Here is a 20,496-nt window from a genome sequence, read left to right on the forward strand (position 1 = left end):
CTGCTTTATAACAGACTAGGGTCTCGAGTCCAGGATTTGAACAGTCCAAGATTCTTGGATCTTGGATTTGAACAGTCCTAGATCTTTAAATGAATTTTAAGTGAGAAGTGGAAAATCTGTTTAATTTTGGTGGCTTGCTGTTGGTTAAATCAAAAGTGGGGAAATGGCTCTTAGCATTGCTAAAGTGGAGAACTGTCTCTTAGCATTGCTAAAGAGGCTCTGGGGGTTGAAGATGCTTTCCAAATTTGCCAACAGAGTTTAGAAAGACAGAAAAAGATGATACTTATAGAATTAGCAAACAGTCTAAAATTGGGTTTAACCAGGGAAAATAAGAAAGCTGAAATTGTAACAGAGATAGTCAAGCACTTAGGTGTATCAGAGAAACAGTCAACTGCGGTGGAGTTTCTCAGTCAACTCCACTGCAGAGGAAGGCCCCAGCAGAACAAAGAGATTATTTAGGTTGGAAAGGATGAAGTTGGAACTTGAAGCAAAAAGATTTCAAATGACAGAAGTGAAAGTGCAAGTTGGAAGTGATGAGGAGCAAGCTCAGCTTGGCCAACCGTCTGGTCGGGATATATACAAATATGTCCAAACATTACCAAAATTTGATGAAAAAGATGCAGAAGAATGCTGTTTAGATAAATACAATTGCCACTTACTAACAAAAGAATAGAATTTTAGTCACTCTCTAAATTACAATCAGGTTTGGCATCTTCCAGAATATTCTGGGCTTTCTCCATTGATTCTTCTGTCTGGAACTTTTTTCTTCTTTGCTACCTTCGCTATCGAAATGGAGCTTTCTCTAAGACATGGATGAAGCTGTTACTCTGGCAAATAGCAGTTTTTCTCTTTTTGTGCCACTGCCTCCCTTCTTTAACGCCTGCGATGTCATACCAGTATTTCCCACAAAATGATTGGTCCTAGGTTGTCAACAACGTCAAATTTAAATTAAATAGGTTGCTGGTAACTAAGTGCCTGATTCAAATTTGATTGGCTAAATTCAAAAGCTGGTTTGCTGTCTTGGCAACACTGCTGCCTGGCCTCCAATACAAAGGTTTCAATCTGGGACTCCACATGCACCAGCATTTTTTTAACTTTCTAAGCACAGGAAAAAAACCTACCTTTTTAACAGAACCATGCAATGCTTCCTCCTCTGAGCACTTTGCAATTTTTAAAATAATTTTACAAACAACAATCTACAATCACTCTACCCAACTTCGCAACACTATGCCTCTCATAATTTTGTAGATCTCTATCAGGTCTCCTCTCAGCCTCCATCTTTCCAGTGAAACAATCTTGCTTATTCAATTTCTCCTGATCGTCCACACCCTCAAGACCAGGCAACATCCTGGTGAACCTTCTTTGTACTCTATCCAAAGCTTCCAAGTCCTTCTGGTGACCACAACTGCAAGAACTATTCCAATTATAGAACATAGAACATTACAGCGCAGTACAGGCCCTTTGGCCCTCGATGTTGCGCCGACCAGTGGAACCAATCTAATGACCCTCTAACCTAAACTATTCCAATGTTATCCATATGCCTATCCACTGACCATTTGACCGCCCTTAAAGTTGTTGAGTCCACAACTGCTGCAGGCAGGGCATTCCACGCCATTACTACCCTCTGAGTAAAGAACCTACCTCTGACATCTATCCTATAGTTACCACCCCTTAATTTAAAGCTGTGTCCCCTCGTGTTAGCCATCACCATCCGCGGAAAGAGGCTGTCACTGTCCACCCTATCTAACCCTCTGATCATCTTGTATGCCTCAATTAGGTCACCTCGTAACCTTCTTCTCTCTAATGAAAATAACCTCAAGTCTCTCAGCCTTTCCGCATAAGACCTTCCCACTATACCAGGCAACATCCTGGTAAACCTCCTCTGCACCCTTTCCAATGCCTCCACATCTTTCTTATAATGCGGCGACCAGAACTGTACACAATACTCCAAGTGCGGCTGCACCAGAGTTTTGTACAGTTGCAACATGACCTCACGGCTCTGAAATTCAATCCCTCTACCAATAAAAGCTAACACACCGTATGCCTTCTTAACAACCTTTTCAACCTGGGTGCCAACTTTCAGGGAACTATGCACATGTACACCGAGATCTCTCTGCTTGTCAACACTACTAAAAGTCCTTCCATTAGACCTATATTCTGTATTCCTGTTACTCTTATCAAAGTGACTCACCTCACACTTTTCCGTAGTAAACTCCATTTGCCACCTCTCGACACAGCTCTGCAGCTTATCTGTGTCCCTCTGCAAACTGTAACATCCATCCTCACTGTCTACAACTCCTCCGACTTTGGTGTCGTCAGCAAATTTACTAATCCATCCTTCTACACCCTCATCTAGGTCATTTATAAAAATGACAAACAGCAGTGGCCCCAAAACAGATCCTTGAGGTACACCACTTGTAACTGAACTCCAAGTTGAATATTTCCCATCAACCACTACCCTCTGTCTTCTATCAGCTAGCCAATTCCTGATCCAAACTGCTACATCACCCTCAATCCCATGCATCTGAATTTTCTGCAGTAGCCTACCATGGGAAACCTTATCAAACGCTTTACTAAAATCCATATACACCACGTCAACTGCCTTACCCTTATCCACCTCTTTGGTCACCTTTTCAAAAAACTCGATAAGGTTTGTGAGGCACGACCTACCCTTCACAAAACCGTGTTGACTATCCCTAATCAATTTATTTCCCTCTAGATGATTATAAATCCTATCCCTTACAATTCTTTCCAAAACTTTGCCGACAACAGAAGTAAGGCTCATTGGTCTATGATTCCCAGGATGGTCTCTACTCCCCTTCTTGAACAAGGGGACAACACTTGCTATCGTCCAGTCTTCCGGCACTATACCTGTAGCCAATGACGACATGAAGACATTATGGCCTAACCAATGTTTCATATAGCTGCATCATTAGTTACGAACTCTTGTTGAGTATCCAACTCTTGTTGAGGGCGGCACGGTAGCACAGTGGTTAGCACTGCTGCTTCACAGCTCCAGGGTCCTGGGTTCGATTCCCGGCTCGGGTCACTGTCTGTGTGGAGTTTGTACATTCTCCTCATGTCTGCATGGGTTTCCTCCCACAGTCCAAAGATGTGTGGGTTAGGTTGATTGGCCATGCTAAGAAATTGCCCCTTAGTGTCCAGGGATACGTAGGTTAGAGGGATTAGTGGGTATAGTATATGGGGGTAGGGCCTGGGTAGGATTGTGTTCGGTGCAGACACTATGGGCCGAAGGGCCTCTTTCTGCACTATAGGGTTCCATGGTTCTATGGATTGTACTCAAAATCTCAGCTGATGAAGGCAAGCTTGCTATATGCCTGCTGAATCACCTTGGCCACCTGTGTTGCCACTTTTAGAGAATAGTACACCTGCCTGCCCAGGTCCAACTCTATGTTAATGTTCCTAAGGGTTCTATGCCAACAGTATAATTCACACCTAAATTTCATCCTCCAAAATGCATCACCTCACATTTGTCCAGAGTAAACTCCATCTGCCAGTCTCCAATCTATCTATGTTCTGTAGTATCCTTTGATAACGCCCAGCACTATCATCAACTTTACCAATCGTCATGTCATCCACAAACTTACTAAGTTTTCCTCCAGATCATTTATATATACTACAAACAGAGGTCCCAGCACTGATCCCTGCGGAACATCACTAGCTACAGATCCCCATTCTGAAAAACACCCTTCCACCGTTACTCTCTATCTTCTATGACCAAGCCAGTTCTATATCCATCCAGCCAGCCTATCCTGCATCCCATGTGATTTTCATTTTTGTGCCATGTGGGATCTTGTCAAATGCCTTACTAAAATCCATATAAACTACATCCACAGCCCTTTCCTCATCAATTTTCCATGCTGTAAACCTCTATGACTCTAATTATCTTTGTCACCTCTTTAAATAACTCAATCAAGTTGGTGAGGCGTGACCTTCCCCGCACATAACCACCATGCTGTATGTCCTTAACCAGTCCATTTTCTTCCAAATGTGCATATATCCTCTCCCTCAGTATAAGAACATAAGAACATAAGAAATAGGAGCAGGAGTAGGCCATCTAGCCCTTCGAGCCTGCCCCGCCATTCAATAAGATCATGGCTGATCTGAAGTGGCTCAGTTCCACTTTCCTGCTTTCTCCCCATAACCCTTAATTCCCTTGCCTACCAAAAACCTATCTACCCATGTCTTAAATATATTTAGCGAGGTAGCCTCCACCACATCAACGGGCAGAGAATTCCAGAGATTCACCACCCTGTGAGTGAAGAAGTTCCTCCTCAACTCCGTTCTAAACTGTCCTCCCCTTATCTTGAGGCTGTGCCCTCTAGTCCTGCTGTCCTTTCTGAGCGGGAAGAATCTCTCTACCTCTACCCTATCCATCCCCTTCATTATCTTATACGTCTCTATAAGAACTCCCCTCATCCTTCTAAACTCCAACGAGTACAAACCCAGTCTATTCAGCCTCTCTTCATAGTCCAACCCCCTCATCTCTGGTATCAGCCTAGTGAACCTCCTCTGCACTCCCTCCAAGGCCAAAATATCCTTGCGCAAGTGCGGCGACCAAAACTGCACACAGTACTCCAGCTGCGGCCTCACCAGTGCCCTGTACAGTTGCAGCAAGACCTCCCTGTTTTTACATTCAATTCCCCTCGCTGTAAAGGCCAGCATCCCATTTGCCTTCCTGATCACCTGCTGCACCTGCAAGCTGGGTTTTTGCAACTCATGCACAAGGACCCCCAGCTCCCTCTGCACTGTAGCATGCTGCAGCTTTTCGCCCTTTAAATAGTAATCCCTCCTATTATTATTCCTGCCAAAGAGAATAACCTCACACTTGCTAACATTATACTCCATCTGCCAGGTCCTCGCCCACTCGCTTAGCCTATCTAGATCCCTCTGCAGACTTTCCACACCCACCGCACAATTTGCTTTTCCACTTACCTTCGTGTCATCAGCAAATTTCGACACCCTACACTCAGCCCCCTCCTCCAGATCATCTATATAAATGGTAAATAGTTGAGGCCCCAGCACCGATCCCTGGGGCACTCCACTAGTCACCAACCGCCAATCAGAATAGCACCCATTGATACCAACTCTCTGCCTCCTATTAGACAACCAATCCTCTATCCATGCTAACACCTTACTGCCAACTCCATGCCCCCTAACCTTCTGAAGCAACCTTTTGTGCGGCACCTTATCAAACACCTTCTGAAAATCGAGAAACACCACATCCACCGGTTCCCTTCTGTCTACCGCACTAGTCACATCCTCATAGAATTCCAATAAATTCGTCAGACACGACTTCCCCTTAACAAATCCATGCTGCGTCTGCTCTATCAAACAATTCTTCTCAAGGTGCCTTGCTATTTCTTCTCCAAAAGCCTCCACACCACTTACGTCAGGCTCACCAGCTTTCTGTCCTTTGAGTACTTGACATTTCAAAGGACAAAAAGCTCAGCAAATGAGATGGGTTAACTCTGTTAATTAAGGATTACATTAATTCAATAGAGAGATGAACTTAAGTTATAAAAATCAAGATGTAAAATCAATTTGGATCGAGATAAGAAGTAAAAAACGAATAAAGTCAATTGTGGGATGGGTTTGCAATCACCTAAACGTAACTATGTTGTAGGAGAGGGCGTACAGGATTTTTACGAGGCTTTCAAGAAAGATAATAATCTGTGATTAATGGAAATAAGGAAAAGGTAGCCTGGAAGATGAGTCCATAGAATATTTTTGGGACAATTTCTGAGCGCAGCACAAGCTAGAGCTAACCATAGAGCAAGCCATTTTTGATCTAGCAGTGTGCAATGAGACAGGATTAATTAATAACCTCATAGTAAAGGAGCCTCTAGGTAGCAAGTAATTTGTATCATAAGATGCAAATTAATGCAAATAGATTCACTCCACCAGCCAGTGTGAAACCAACCCATAATTAACCTGCCATAGGGAGAGAGAATTGCAATGAGATTTTACAGCAGTAAATTTCCACCTTTTTGATTCCTGTTAGATTTTTCGCTCCTGCTCACTAGGACCACAAGACCATTCAGCCTGTCGAGTCTGCTCCACCATTTAATCATGGCTGATAAGTTTCTCAACCCCGGTTCTCCTGCCTTTTCGCTGTAACCCTTGATCCCTTTACGAATCAAGAACCTATCTATCTCTGTCTTAAATGCACTCAATGACCTGGCCTCCACAGTCTTCGGTGGCAATGAATTCCATAGATTTTCCACCCTCTGGCTGAAGAAATTTCTCGTCTCAGTTCTAAAGGGAGCTTTACCCTGACGCTGTGTCTCTCCTACTAATCTAGTCTCCCCTACTAATAGAAACATCTTCCCCACCTCCACTCTATCCAGGATGGGATGGGACAATTGCGAACATAAATACAGATAATAAGTGTCTAAATTCAAAAATAAATAAAAAGACAAAGGGAAAAGTGAATGTGGGTCATTTAGCAAATGAACTGAGAAATTAATAATGGAAATGAGGAAATGGCAGAAGCCTGATAGGATATTTTTCTTCTGACTTCACTGTAGAGTTTACAAATAACTTCCCAGATATACTTGTAAATCAAGAGATGGAGGCAATCTCCAGAGGAAGGGTACTGAGACAATTATTAGAACCGAAGGCTATCAAGTCACCAGAATCTGATGGACTTCATCTGAGAGTCCTAAAAGAAGTAACTGCAGACATAGTGGATGCATTGCTGGGGAAGCTGTGGTGGAGAGGTGTTCTAACTGGTCTAGTAATCCAGAGATTCAGGATAAGGCTCTGGGGACCCAGGTTCAAATGTCACCACAGCTGATGGTGAAATTTGAATTCAATAAAAATCTAGAATTAAAAGTTTAATGATCGTGAAACCATTGTTGATTGTCATAAAAACCCATCTGGTTTGCTAATGTCCTTTAGAGAGAGAAAAATATGCCTTCCTTACTGGTTTGGCCTACACGTGACTTTAGACGCACAGCAATGTCATTAACCCTCTCTAGCAAGCCACTTTGTTTAAAGTTTTAAAGTTTATTTATTGGTATCACAAGTAGGCTTCCATTAACACTGCAATGAAGTTACTGTGAAAATCCCCTAGTCGCCACACTCCGGCGCCTGTTCAGGCATACTGAGAGGGAAATTAGCATGACCAATGCACCTAACCAGCACATCTTTCAGACTAGGAGGAAGCCGGAGCACCTAGAGGAAACCCACGCAGACACGGGAAAAACGTGCAAACTCCATACAGACAGCCGCCCAAGGCCGGAATCAAACCCGGGTCCCTGGCACTGTGAGGCAGCGGTGCTAGCCACTGTGCCACCATGCTGCCTCTGTTGTATCATACATTCAAAAGTCTAAAAATGAATCCAAACGGACAACCAAGGCACCAGAATGACAATGGCAGTCCTGTTGCCTCTTCAAAGTCCTCTTTACTAGCATCTGGGGGCTTGTGGCACAACTGGGAGAGCTGTCTCACAGATGTGTAAACCTTATAGTCACACTCATGGAATTGTACTGTACAGATAATGTCCCAGGCACCACCATTACCATTTTTGGAAATGTTCTATCTCACTGGCAGGACAGACCTGGGAGTCCTCAACATTGACTTCAGATCTCATGATGTCTCATGGCATCAGGTCAAACATGGGCACGGAAATCTCCTGCTGATTACCACCTACTGCCACCACACCCCTCAGCTGGCGTATCAGTACTCGTCCATGTTGAACACCAACTGGAGGAAGCACTGAGGGTAGCAAGGACGCAGAATGTTTTCTGAGTGGGGGACTCGCATCCATCACCAAGAGTGGCTCAGTAGCACCACAGACAGAACTGGCCGGGTCCTAAAGGACATAGTTGCTAGACGGGGTCTGGCAGGTGGTGAGGGAAACAACAAGAGGGAAAATATAGTTAACCTGTTCCTTACCAATCTGCTTGCTGTAGATCTGTTCATGACAGTATTGGTAGGAGTGACCAACGCACAGTCCTCGTGGAGACAAAGTCCCATCTTCACATTGAGCATATCCTCCAATGTGTTGCATGGCATTACCAATGTGCTAAATGGGATTGACTTTGAACAGATCTAACAGCTTAACACTGGACAGCCATGAGATGCTGTGGGCCATCAGCAGCAGTAGAATTGTACTCATTTACAATCTGTAACCTTATGGTCCGACATTTCACCTACCCTACCAATACCACCAAGTCAGAGGTTCAATGAAATGTGCAGGAGGATATGCCTGAGCAGCATTTTGCATACCTAAAAGAAAGGGTCAACATGGTGAAACTACAACACATGACTACTTGCGTGCTAAACAACATAGGCAGCAAGTAATAGAGAGAACTAAGCGATTCTACAATCGATGGATCAGATCCAAGCTCTGCAGTCCTGTCACATCCAGTTATGAATGGTAGTGGACAATTAAACATCGCACTGGAGGAGGAGGCGGCTCCACAAATGTCCTCATCCTCAGTGATGGAGGAGCCCAGCACAAAGATACGATTGAAGCATTCACAACAGTCATCAGCCAGAAGAGCCGAGTGGATGATTCATCTCAGCCCTCTGTGGAGGTTCCCAGCATTAGAGATGCCAGTTTTCATCTAATTCAATTCACTCCACATGATATCAAGAAACATACATAGAAAGTAGAAGGAGTAGGCTATTTGGCCCTTTGAGTCTGCTTCACCATTCATTATGATCATGGCTGATCATCAAATTCAATACCCTGATCCCACCTTGCCTCCCCCCATATCCCTTGATCCATATAGCCCCAAGAGCTATATCTAATTCCTTCTTGGCTGAAGGCACTGGATACTGCAAAGGGTATAGGCCATGACAACATTCTGGCAATAGTACTGAAGACTTATGGTCCAGAACTTGCCGCACCCCATGCCAAGCTGTTCCAGTACTGCTACAACACTGGCAGTTACCTGGCAATGTGAAAATGGTCTAGGTATGTCCAGTACACAAAAAGCAGATTAAAACTAACCCAGCCCCATTACCAACCCTTTGTTTACTCTTGATCATCAATAAAGCAATGGAAGGGGTCATGAACAGTGCTATCAAGTAATAACCTGCTCACTTATTTTGAGTTTGCTACTGTCACTCAGCTCCTGTTCAAACATGGACAAAAGAGCTAAAGTCCAGAAGTAAAATGAGAGTGAATGCAAATGACATAAAGGCAGCATTTAATCGAATATGGCATCAAGGATCACTAGTAAAACTGGAGTCAGTGGGAATCAGGGTTAACTCTGGATGGGGTAAAACCTGAGACAAAGGAAGATGGTTGATGTGATTAGAAGTTAATTATCTCAGCTCTAGGTCATCACTGCAAGAGTAGTGTTTTAGGCCAACCATCTTTAATGAATTTCCTTTGGTCATAAGTGGGGATATTCACTGATGGCTACACAATATTCAGCACCATTTGTAACTCCTCAAGCACTGAAACAGTCCATGCTGAAATGCAGCAAGCCCTGGGCAATATCCGGGCTTGGGCTGACAAGTGGCAAGTAAAATTCGTGCCACGCATATGACAGGCTATGACCCTCCAACAAGAGAGGGTTGCACTATCACCCCTTGACATTCAATAGCATTACCATCACTGAATTCCCCACCATCAACATCTTGGGGAAACCAATGACCAGAAACTGAACTGGACTGGCTATATAAATACCATGGTTACCAGAGCAGGTCAGAGACTAAGTATCCTGTGGGAGTAACTCACCTCCTGCTCCCCAAAGCCTTTCCACTGTCTAAAAGGCACAAGTCAGGAGTGAGACAGAATACCTTCCACTTGCCTCAATTAGTACAGCTCCAACAATTTTAATAAAGCTCAACTCCATCCAGGACGAAGCAGCTCTACTTGTTTGCTACCCCTTTCATTAACATTCAATCCTCCTTCACCGACAAACAATAGCAGCAGTGTGTACCATCTACAAGATGCTATGTAGAACTCATCTTAGACAGCATCTTCCAAACTCGCAACCATTACCATCTAAAAAGGACAAGGGCAGCTGATACTTGGGAACATCACCACCTCAATGTTCCCTTCCAAGTCACTCACCATCCTAACTTGGAAATATATGACTGTTCCTTCATTGTCACTGGCAGCAACCTTCCTCCCACAGTGCTGCGCTGTTCCTGAAGTCTCTGGGGAACTGAGGACAAGCTTGTGCATGCCTCTCATTAGCAATTGGGTTTGATGCCAACATGATTTCCCGAGATTGAAAGGGTCTGATGGCACACCAGCAAGCAGCTATTTTAATGAACATTCATGAGACGCAAATGAATGCAAATGATAGAATCCCTACAGTGCAGAAGGAGGCCCTTCAGCCCATCGTGTTTGTATGTTCCCCCTATCATCAATATCCCACGCATTTCCCGTAGCTACCCTCCCTTAAACATCTTTGGACACTAATGGGTAATTTAGAATGGCCAATCCACCTAACCTGCACTTCTTTGGACTGTGAGAGGAAACCGGAGCACCCAGAGGAAACCCACGGAGACACGAGGAGAACGTGCAAACTCCACACAGACAGTCACCCAAGGCCAGAATTGAACCCAGGTCCCTGAAGCTGTGAGTCAGGATGCTAACCATTGCCACTGTGCTGCCCGAAATATCACTCACAGCACCAACCAGCAGGAAGACCAATCCGTCATTAACCTGCCATTGAGAGAATGCAATAAGATATTTCACACCAGTGGGTTTCTGAACCTCATTGGAAGGGCCCTGGGCGCTCAACAGCTGAGCCTCTATGTGGGTTCCCAATGCCTCTGGCACCCTCCTTTCAAGAGAGGCAGTAAGCTTGAGAAGCCCCACCCTCTGGTGGATACTAGAAAGTGCCTATGCTGTGGAGTACAGCTCCTACAGCAATGCAAAAGTCTTGGACAGATGTATGATCTGTAACCGCCACCCTACCAGTGTTGGCCTTGGTGGGTTGGCCTGTCAGCACAGTCACCTCAGACTGATGGAGGACAGATTCCTCCATGGGGCCTTGCAGTCTGAGAAATGCAGCAGACATCTGTTCATGTTTTCCTACCATCGCCTTTGGAGCTCCAGCAACTGAGACATGATCGAGTCTAGAGGCTTGGCATCTGACTGGAACTCAGCAGATTCATGATCTCCAGCAATCCTCCAAGTGCCAGCATCTTGCAATACCCCTGTCTCTTCCTTTTGTGATTCAGGCAGCAGCGGCACAGTAGCACAGTGGTTAGCACTGCTGCTTCACAGCTCCAGGGACCTGAGTTCAATTCCTGGCTTGGGTCACTGTCTGTGTGGAGTTTGCACATTCTCCCCTTGTCTGCGAGGGATTCCTTCGGGTGATCTGGTTTCCTCCAACAACCCAAAGATGTGCAGGTTAGGTTGATTGGCCATGCTAAAAAAAAATTGCCCTTAGACAGCTCAGTGACTATCACTGTTTGCTGTGCAGATACATGGATTTGGGCCAGTGTCTGTGGCAGTTTGCGCATTCTCCCCGTGCTTTTGTAGGTTTTCTCCGGGTGCTCCGGTTTCCTCCCACACCCCAAAGATGTGCTCTTAGGCTGATTGGTGTAACAAATTGTCCCTAAATTAGTCTCCCCTCAATCTGGTTTCCAATGTGGAGTGCCATAAGCACAGACAAGGGTCATGGGTGGAAGAGGGGACTCAATGTTGAAATGGTGGCGCAGGCTCGTTGGGCCGAAGGGCCTGTTTCCCGTGCTGTGTTGTTCTTTGTTCTTTGTCCTGAGATGTGTAGATTAGAGGGATTAGTGGGTTATTATGTGGGGATATGGGGGTAGGGCCTGGGTGGGATTGTGGTCAGTGCAGACTCGACGGGCCGAATGGCCTCTTTCTGTACTATAGGGTTTCTATGATTCTTCTATGACTCTAAGATGTGCTTACCAGATTGTGACCCCCAACATGTCTGTCTCTCCACTGGTGGAGGGTGTGGGTGAGCACTGTGATGGTCTTCAAAGTTGGACTCCTATTGTGATTGGAATCAAGGGCCTGGTTTGTGGACCCCTGGGTTGTTCCCCATGTGTACCTGTGAGAGAAAGGAGAGGTCACTAAAGCATGACAAGGACCTAAGAAACAGCATGGGAAACTGATGGATGCTGCAGTGCCAGATCCTCACTTGGTTCAATGAAATCAACCTCATCATCAGCACAGGAGGAGTCCATGTCCACACTGGCCAGGTGAATGGCCCACTCCTCAATGTTCAGCCATCCCTCCGCCCATCTAGGATCTCTCCCGCTTGTTCTATGCCAGCATGAGAGTGTAAGCAGGATGCCTGCCAGGACAGGTGATAAGGATACCTGGCATGTGTGAATAGTGAGTGGGGCATAGATGGGATGACAACATAACCTGCCGGGGAGGTGAAGATGTGTTTGTGGTGGTGTCCCTTGAACTGGCGGTGAGTGAGAACCCTGTGGATGTGCGATGGGACAGTGAGTTCAGAGTGAAGAGAAGAGTGACACACGCTGGCAGAATGATAGATATTGTTCATCCTCTTGCCGCACTGGTTGGTTATCCTCTTCTGCAGGGTGTTGGCACTGACTGCCGTTGCTCCCCCTTTGGATGCAGGTCTTTTCCCACATGTATTTAGGACATCATGGCGGAGCTCCACTGCGTCCAACAGATGCTCAAGATAGGCTTTATTCAAACTCAGGGCAGTATGCTGCTTAGCTTTGGCAACCGTGAAAGCATGACTTCTCTGTGGCTTCCTTGGATTTCAGATCTGCAGATGTGTGGAGGACAGCCTTTAGAAATGGTGTCTGGATGATTGAAACATTGAGATGTTGGCAGAGTGGGTGATTCAGAGACTTTCTGCTAGCGATATGGTGTGGAATCCATACCTTTGAACCTTTTTCACTAAGTGCAGCACTATATGGCGGGAAAGCCATCATTTTGCTGTGGATGGGCTAAACGTCACTTTCCCTGCCTGAAATCAGACTTTACTGATTTCTGAGCCGATTCCACCCTTTGTTTCCTCCAACTGCTATCAATGACAAGTAGTATGATGTATTATCATTTTCACACTAACTTCACTTATCAATATAATACTGTTATTGGAATAAGTGGTCAGTTTTATACCAGTTTTGTGGAAGAAAATGTCACTTAGAGATAACAGACACAGCAGCAACTGTATCAATGATGAGAGCAAGTTGTGAATCTCCAACTTTAACTTCTACTGTGGGCACTGGAACTATACGTTTGTCTGAGGCCAGAACTCTTCATTCACCTGACAAAGAGGGAAACCGCGAAAGCTTGTGAGTTTACTATCAAATAAATCGGTTGGACTTAAACCTGGTGTTGTCAGACTTCTTACGATCAGTGCAGCACCAGGGGTGGAGGAGTACAAGAGTCTCCTTCCCTTTGCTGGTGCCATACACCAGGTCTACCTGGACAGCATTGAGCTGTGGGACTCATGCAGTCAGTGCAACAAAAAACTGAAGTACGGCCAAGGATGGAGAGCAAGGTGAGGCCCAGTTTGGAGGGGGGGGAGGGGTGGCGGCGGTAGATGGGAAAGTGGCTTGACAAAGACTAGGACCACAAAAGGATGGTGAGCATGGTAAAGGCTCACATTGGTGGGCAGAGGCTGCATGAAAAGTTCAAAAACAAGGGGATCAAAGGGATAGCAGATTGTCTACTGGATGCACAAAAACTCACTAGGGGTGACTTACATAAGAACATAAGAAATAGGAGCAGGAGTAGGCCATCTAGCCCTTCGAGCCTGCCCCGCCATTCAATAAGATCATGGCTGATCTCAAGTGGATCAGTTCCACTTTCCCGCTTTCTCCCCACAATCCTTAAGTCCCCTGTCAATCAAAAACCTATCTACCCGTGACTTAAATATATTTAACAAGGTAGCTTCCACCACTTCAACGGGCAGAGAATTCCAGAGATTCACCACCCTTTGAGTGGAAGCAGTTCCTCCTCAACTCTGATCTAAACTGCACCCCCCCCCTTATCTTGAGGCTGTGCCCTCTAGTCCTGCTATCCTTTCTAAGCGGGAAGAACCTCTCTACCTCTACCCTATCCATTCCCTTCATTATCTTATACGTCTCTATAAGATTCCCCCCTCATCATTCTAAACTCCAACGAGTACAGACCCAGTCTATTTAGTCTCCCTTCATAGTCCAACCCCCTCATCTCCAGTATCAGCCTAGTGAACCTTCTCTGCACTTCCTGCAAGGCCAATATATCCTTCCACAAGTGCGGCGACCAAAATTCCACACAGTACTCCAGCTGTGGCCTCACCAGAACCCTGTACAGTGGCAGCAAGACCTCCCTACTTTTATATTCTATCCTCCTCACTATAAAGGCGAACATTCCATTTGCCTTCTTGATCACCTGCTGCACCTGCAGACTGGGTTTTTGCAATTCGTGCACAAGGACCCCAGGTCCCTCTGCACCGTAGCATGCTTTTCGCCTTTTAAATAATAATCCCTCCTACTATTATTTCTGCCAAAATGGATAACCTCACACTTACCAACATTATACTCCATCTGCCAGGTCCTCGCTCACTCACTCAGCCTATCCAGATCTCTCTACAGACTTTCCACACCCTCCATGCAATTTGCTTTTCCACTCATCTTTGTGTCACCGGCAAATTTTGTCACCCTACACTCAGCCCCCTCCTTCAGATCATCTGCATAAATGGTAAATAGTTGAGGCCCCAGCACCGTTCCCTGCGGCACTCCAGTAGTCACCAACAGCCAACCAGAATAGCACCCATTGATACCAACTCTCTGCTTCCTATTAGACAGCCAATCCTCTATCCACGCTAACACCTTACCCCCAACTCCATGCACCCTAACCTTCTGTAGCAACCTTTTATGAGGCACCTTATCAAACGCCTTTTGGAAATCTGAAAACACCACATCCACCGGTTCCCCTCTGTCTACCGCACTAGTCACATCCTCATAGAAATCCAATAAATTCGTCAAGCACGACTTCCCCGTCACAAATCCGTGCTGCGTCTACTCGATCAAACCATTCTTTTCTAGGTGCCTCGCTATTTCTTCTTTGATGACGGATTCTAGCATTTTTCCAACTACAGATGTTAAACTAACTGGCCTATAACTCCCTGCCTTTTGTCTGCTACCTTTTTTAAACTGCGGCGTGACATTAGCCGTTTTCCAATCTTCCGGCACTTCCCCGGAGTCCAGTGAATTTTGATGAATAATCACTAACACATCCACTATCACCTCTGCCATTTCTTTCAGAACCTTGGGATACATTCCATCCGGTCCTAGGGACTTGTCCACCTTCAGTCCCATTAGTCTATCAAGCACTACCTCTCTAGTGACAGTAAGTGCATTTAGGCCCTTATCTCCTACCATCCTTCTATCTTTAAGATCCGGCAAACTATTCGTGTCCTCCTCCGTGAAAACCGAGGCAAAAAACTTATTTAACGTCTCAGCCATTTCCTCATCACCCACTGCTAAATCTCCCCTCTGATCCTCCAAGTGTCCAACATTCACTCTAGCCAGCCTCCTCTTCTTTATATATTTATAAAAACTTTTACTGTCTTTTTTTATATTTGGTGCTAGTTTAGCTTCATAGTCTATCCTTCCTTTCTTTATCACCTTCTTAGTCATTCTTTGTTGATTTTTAAATCTTTCCCAATCTTCTAATCGCCCACTATTTTTAGCCACTCTGAACGCATCAGCTTTTAATTTAATACTCTCCTTTATTTCCTTCGACAACCACAGCTGGTTATCCCTTCTCCTACAGTCCTTCTTTACCATCGGAATATATTTCTGCTGAGTACTGAAAAAGATCTCTTTAAAAATCCTCCACTGTTCCTCAGCCGTCCTACCAACCAACCCGCGCCCCCAATCTACATTCGCCAATTCCGCTCTCATCTTATCATACTCCCCTCTGTTCAAACAGAGGACACAGGTTCGGGCCCCTACTTTCTCATCCTCCATCTGCATCAAAAACTCACCCATACTATGATCACTCATCCCAAGAGGATCCCTCACAAGAAGATCCCTAATTCTACCTGCCTCGTTACACAGTACTACATCTAAGATAGCTCGCTCCCTCGTAGGTTCCGTCACATACCGTTCAAGGAAACTATCCCGACAGCATAGAACATAGAACATTACAGCACAGAACAGGCCCTTCGGCCCACGATGTTGCGCCGACCAGTTACAAAACAATGACCCACTAACCTAAACCAATCCCTTTTCGTCCATAAACCTATCCACAGCATTCCAAGAACTCTGCCTCAAGCCCACTGCGTCCGACTTGGGTCATCCAGTCAATATGCAGATTAAAATCCCCCATAATTACTGCCATTCCGTTTCTGCACACATCCATTACTTGCTTGTTTGTAGCCCTCCCCACCTCAAAGTTATTATTTGGGGGCCTATACACCACACCCACCAGCATCTTCCTCCCCTTACTATTCCTTATCTCCACCCACAACGATTTCATATTTTGCTCTTTGGAGCCTATATCTTCCCTTACTACCACCCTGATATTATCCTTAATTAACAGAGCTACCCCACCCCCTTTTTCCTCCCGTCTATCCTTCCTAAACACTTGATACCCCTGGACATTCAGCTCCCAGTCCCTGTCACCTTGCAACCACGTTTCCGTGGCCACTAGATCATATCCATTTGTGCTGATCTGCGCCATCAGCTCATTCACTTTGTTCCGAATGCTTCGTGCATTCAAGTAAAGTGTCTTTATACCAGCCTTTATCTGGACCTTATTTGTACAAACGCTACTAACTTCTCTCATGCCCCCTGCTCTTTTTATTATTGGGACCTCCTCAACATTTTCCTGCACCTGTACTGTCTCCTTTACTTTAGATTTTGCAATTTCTCCCACCCCTGCACCCTTCTTCCTATGTCTGCTAGTCTTTTCTCTCTGGGTTACTGACATCCTGCAAAGTCTGCTTAAGACAGCTGATCTGGAGGGAGTGATTTGAGTAATGCTGGACTGGTATTTGAATATGTCACCAGGACTTTCAAACCTGTCAGCTGAGAGTGGGCAAGTGAATCAGCTGCCAGGAAATTCAGAGGGGAACACATCTGTGCATAATTAATAAGGTGCCAAACTGGTATGGGATCCTACCATTCTGGCCAGCAGGAAAGATGTTGCTGGAGCCCCCACCACGGCACTGAGTCTCAAAATTGGAGAATTCTACCCATACTTACAGTGCCCACAGTAGAAGTTAAAGTTCAACACCGGCATCTCCACATCATGGCTGCACTGATCGGACAGGAGGTTCCATAGGTCCAGCAACACAGTGCTATTCATGAAGATCAGCTCAACATGAGATGGAGGGCAGGAAGCGGTCTGCAGAGCGATATGCAGCATATCAGGAGCAGCGCAACACTATGGTAATATTGTAGTCACCTCGAAGTCTCTAGCCCACTGAGCATGCCACTCTTTAGCAATTGGATTTTAGAGTGACATGATTTCCTGCTAGCGTGATGCATGATCAGAAGCCCTGACAGGATTCTGGTGGGCAGTTGTTGTAAAAGCATTAATCAGATTCAAATGAATGCAAATAGTGTTCACAGCCAGCAAGACAACTGACCCGTCAGCCATGATCAAAATGAATGGCAGAGCAGGCTCAAAGGGCTGAATGGTCTCCTCTTGCTCCTCTTTTCTATGTTTCTATTAACCCATCACTGGGAGAATCACAATGTGATTTTACACCAACATGTTTCCCATTTTTTGTCCCCTGCTGGATTCTCTGCTCCTGCCCAACACTATAGGTGGGTTGGGAGAATCTGGGAAATAATGTACATTGAAATAGTACAGTTACAAGTTGCATTTTCGTGGGATGGGAGTGCAATGTATTGCAAGGACTGAGGATTCTACGATTGTAACTTCTGTCAGGATGTGTAACTAAGTTCTATAACGGCTAGCTGCTGATGAGCATGATTAATCTTACTTAATGTAACACACCAAACATAGATGCGGCTTGTGCACATGTGGGTAGCGCGGTGTCACTGTGGTTAGGACTGCTGCGTCACAATGCCAAGGACCCAGGTTCAATTCCAGCCTTGGTTGACTGTCTGTGTGGAGTTTGCACCTTCTCCCCCTGTCTGCATGTGTTTCCTCCAGGTGCTTCAGTTTCCTCCCACAGTCCAAACATGTACAGATTAGGTGGATTGTCCATGCTGAATTGCCCCCTTAAGTGTCTCAAGCTGTGTAAATTAAGGGGATTAGTAGGGAAAATAAGAGGGGTTACGGAGATAGGGTCTGGGTCGGAGAGTCGATGTAAGCTTGATTGGCCAAATGGCTTCCTTCTGCACTGTATAGATTCTGTGATGTGAGAATGTAAGTGGGCAGTGTTTAAATTCAAATGTTATATTTTTCAGTCAAGATTGTAACACAAGCCTGGTACGGGCCTGCTGGAATGAGCTGTTCACCCTGGCCTTGGCACAGTGTTCTCAAGTGATGAACCTCTCCACCATACTGACTGCCATTGTAAACCACCTACAGAGTAGTCTACAGCAAGGTGAGTGTGAGCAACGTCACTATTAGCTGCACTTCTCAACAATACTCTCCTGTTAGCTGAAGCCTTATATTGATCAAGCTGTTTTCCCACCTGAATCATTGTAGCTGAACCCTGATTTTAACCTTAGTTGGTTTGCATACACAGTATCGGCTTTACTTGGGGAGTATGTTGGTGGACTAGATTCAGGGTCAAGAGAGGCCTAGGCATATGAACTGGGAATATTTATCAGAGCTCTCCTTCTAAAGCAGAGGTCCCTGATTACATGCACTCATAGCTGTTGGAGACCATTCCAAAAGGTCATTCACCCATATGTTGATGAACATTCTCAAACGTCTTCAATCACACCCACCCAAATCCTTCTCAGTATCTCTTTCCCCACTTTCTCACCCTTTAACACGCTCCTCTATCTCCCTCTAATTATCTCCTCCCTCTCTGCCATTCTTTCTGCCTATGTCTCTCCATCTCTCCACCTGACCCTAAGATTTCTCTTTGAGGGAAACTAAAATTTATCCAGTGCTGGACTGTGCAATCAGACTGACCAGTTTACAGATACTTTTGTAAAAATGTGCACTTAAGAATGTGCCAGGGAAAATATTGGCACAAAATGCGTTGCTAATGTGACAAGGGTTTTGGGTTTTAATGTTGTATGGTGCATAGACTGGAGATTAAAGTCTTGATTTGAGGCTAGGAAGAGAGGCAAGTATAGGCGCATCAGGATGAATGGGATCAGGTGCCTGATTTCCAACGCCATAGACTCCTACCCGAGTCCAATGGCGGAAATATGGATGTATGATTGTTGAAGGACAGCTGGAAGTTATAATGATAGAGAGAGAGATAGATCAAACTGATACGTACAAAGAACAAAAACAGCCCGGGAAACAGGCCCTTCGGCCCATCGAGCCCACGCTGCCATTTTAACATTACGAGTCCCCCCTCCACCCATGACCCTTATCTATTGTTTATAGCATTCCACATTGAGGGAAGATTAATTTAGGGGCAATTTATTACCACCAATCAGCCTAATAGCACATCTTTGGGGTGTGGGAGGAAACCGGAGCACCCGGAGAAAACCCACGCAAGCACGGGGAGAACGCGCAAACTCCCACAGACACTGGCCCAAGTCCACATGTCTGCACAGCAAACAGTGATAGTCACTGAGCTGTTGTGTTGCCCAGCATCTGGTCCAGTTTAAGCACACACTAACGACATGAAGTACTAGGCTATCCTCGAACATCCAAGAGCAGCCCTTGTACGACCCATCGCGTGTATGCCCCTCGTTGGACAACAAGGCGGACTGACTTAAAACCTGTGAATTAAAAGAGAAAAACATTAGTATCATTCCACATCCTTATACATTACCAGGGACGTCCCAAGGCTACTGAACCTTATTTAAAACAACCTCCTATATCCCTCCGTCTCCAACCCACTCATGTGCCTGTCTGAGTAACTCTTAAACAACTCCAATGTACCTGCCTTCACCACCTTGCTTGGCAGAGCATTCCATACCCCCACTACCCTCTGTGTGAAAAACCTCCCTCTAACATCCGTGTTATACCTCGCCCCCCTCTCCCTAAGCCCGTGGCCCCTCGTACTGTGCCATTCTAACATAGGAAAAAGCTTACCACTGTTTACTCTATCTATACCCTTCATAATCTTATATACCTCTATTAGGTCTCCCCTCAGTCGCCGTCTTTCAAGGGAAAACAGCCCCAATTTGCTCAATCTTTTCTCATAACCCAGTCCTTCCTTCCATACCAGGCAGCATCCTGGTAAACCTCCTCTGCACTCTCTCCAGGGTCTCCACGTCTTTCCAGTAGTAAGGCGACCAGAACTGGACGCAGTACTGGTGTGGCCGATACTCCAAATATAGCAGGCAGAGGTTATTGAGACAGGGAGGGCAATGCTATGGAAGGATTTGAAAATAAAGATGATAATTTTAAAACTGATGCATTGCTTAATAACATAAGAAATAGGAGCAGGAGTAGGCCATCTAGCCCTTCGAGCCTGCCCCGCCATTCAATAAGATCA

The 20,496-nt window shown here is 45.4% G+C and overlaps 1 protein-coding gene across 1 annotated transcript in view; it reads left to right on the top strand.

The window, feature by feature from the left end:
* Positions 1–20,496, top strand: part of LOC145340407 (nuclear receptor subfamily 2 group C member 2-like) — a 263,492-nt gene that overhangs the window by 194,587 nt on the left and 48,409 nt on the right. The window contains exon 11 of the mRNA XM_080184880.1: positions 18,329–18,468. Coding sequence (XP_080041006.1) covers positions 18,329–18,468 — 140 coding nt within the window. The remainder of the gene's footprint in view (positions 1–18,328; positions 18,469–20,496) is intronic.

Source organism: Carcharhinus amblyrhynchos, chromosome 3, assembly GCF_965287045.1.
Source record: "Carcharhinus amblyrhynchos chromosome 3, sCarAmb.v2.hapA, whole genome shotgun sequence".
In the NCBI taxonomy this organism is placed as follows: Eukaryota; Metazoa; Chordata; class Chondrichthyes; order Carcharhiniformes; family Carcharhinidae; genus Carcharhinus; species Carcharhinus amblyrhynchos.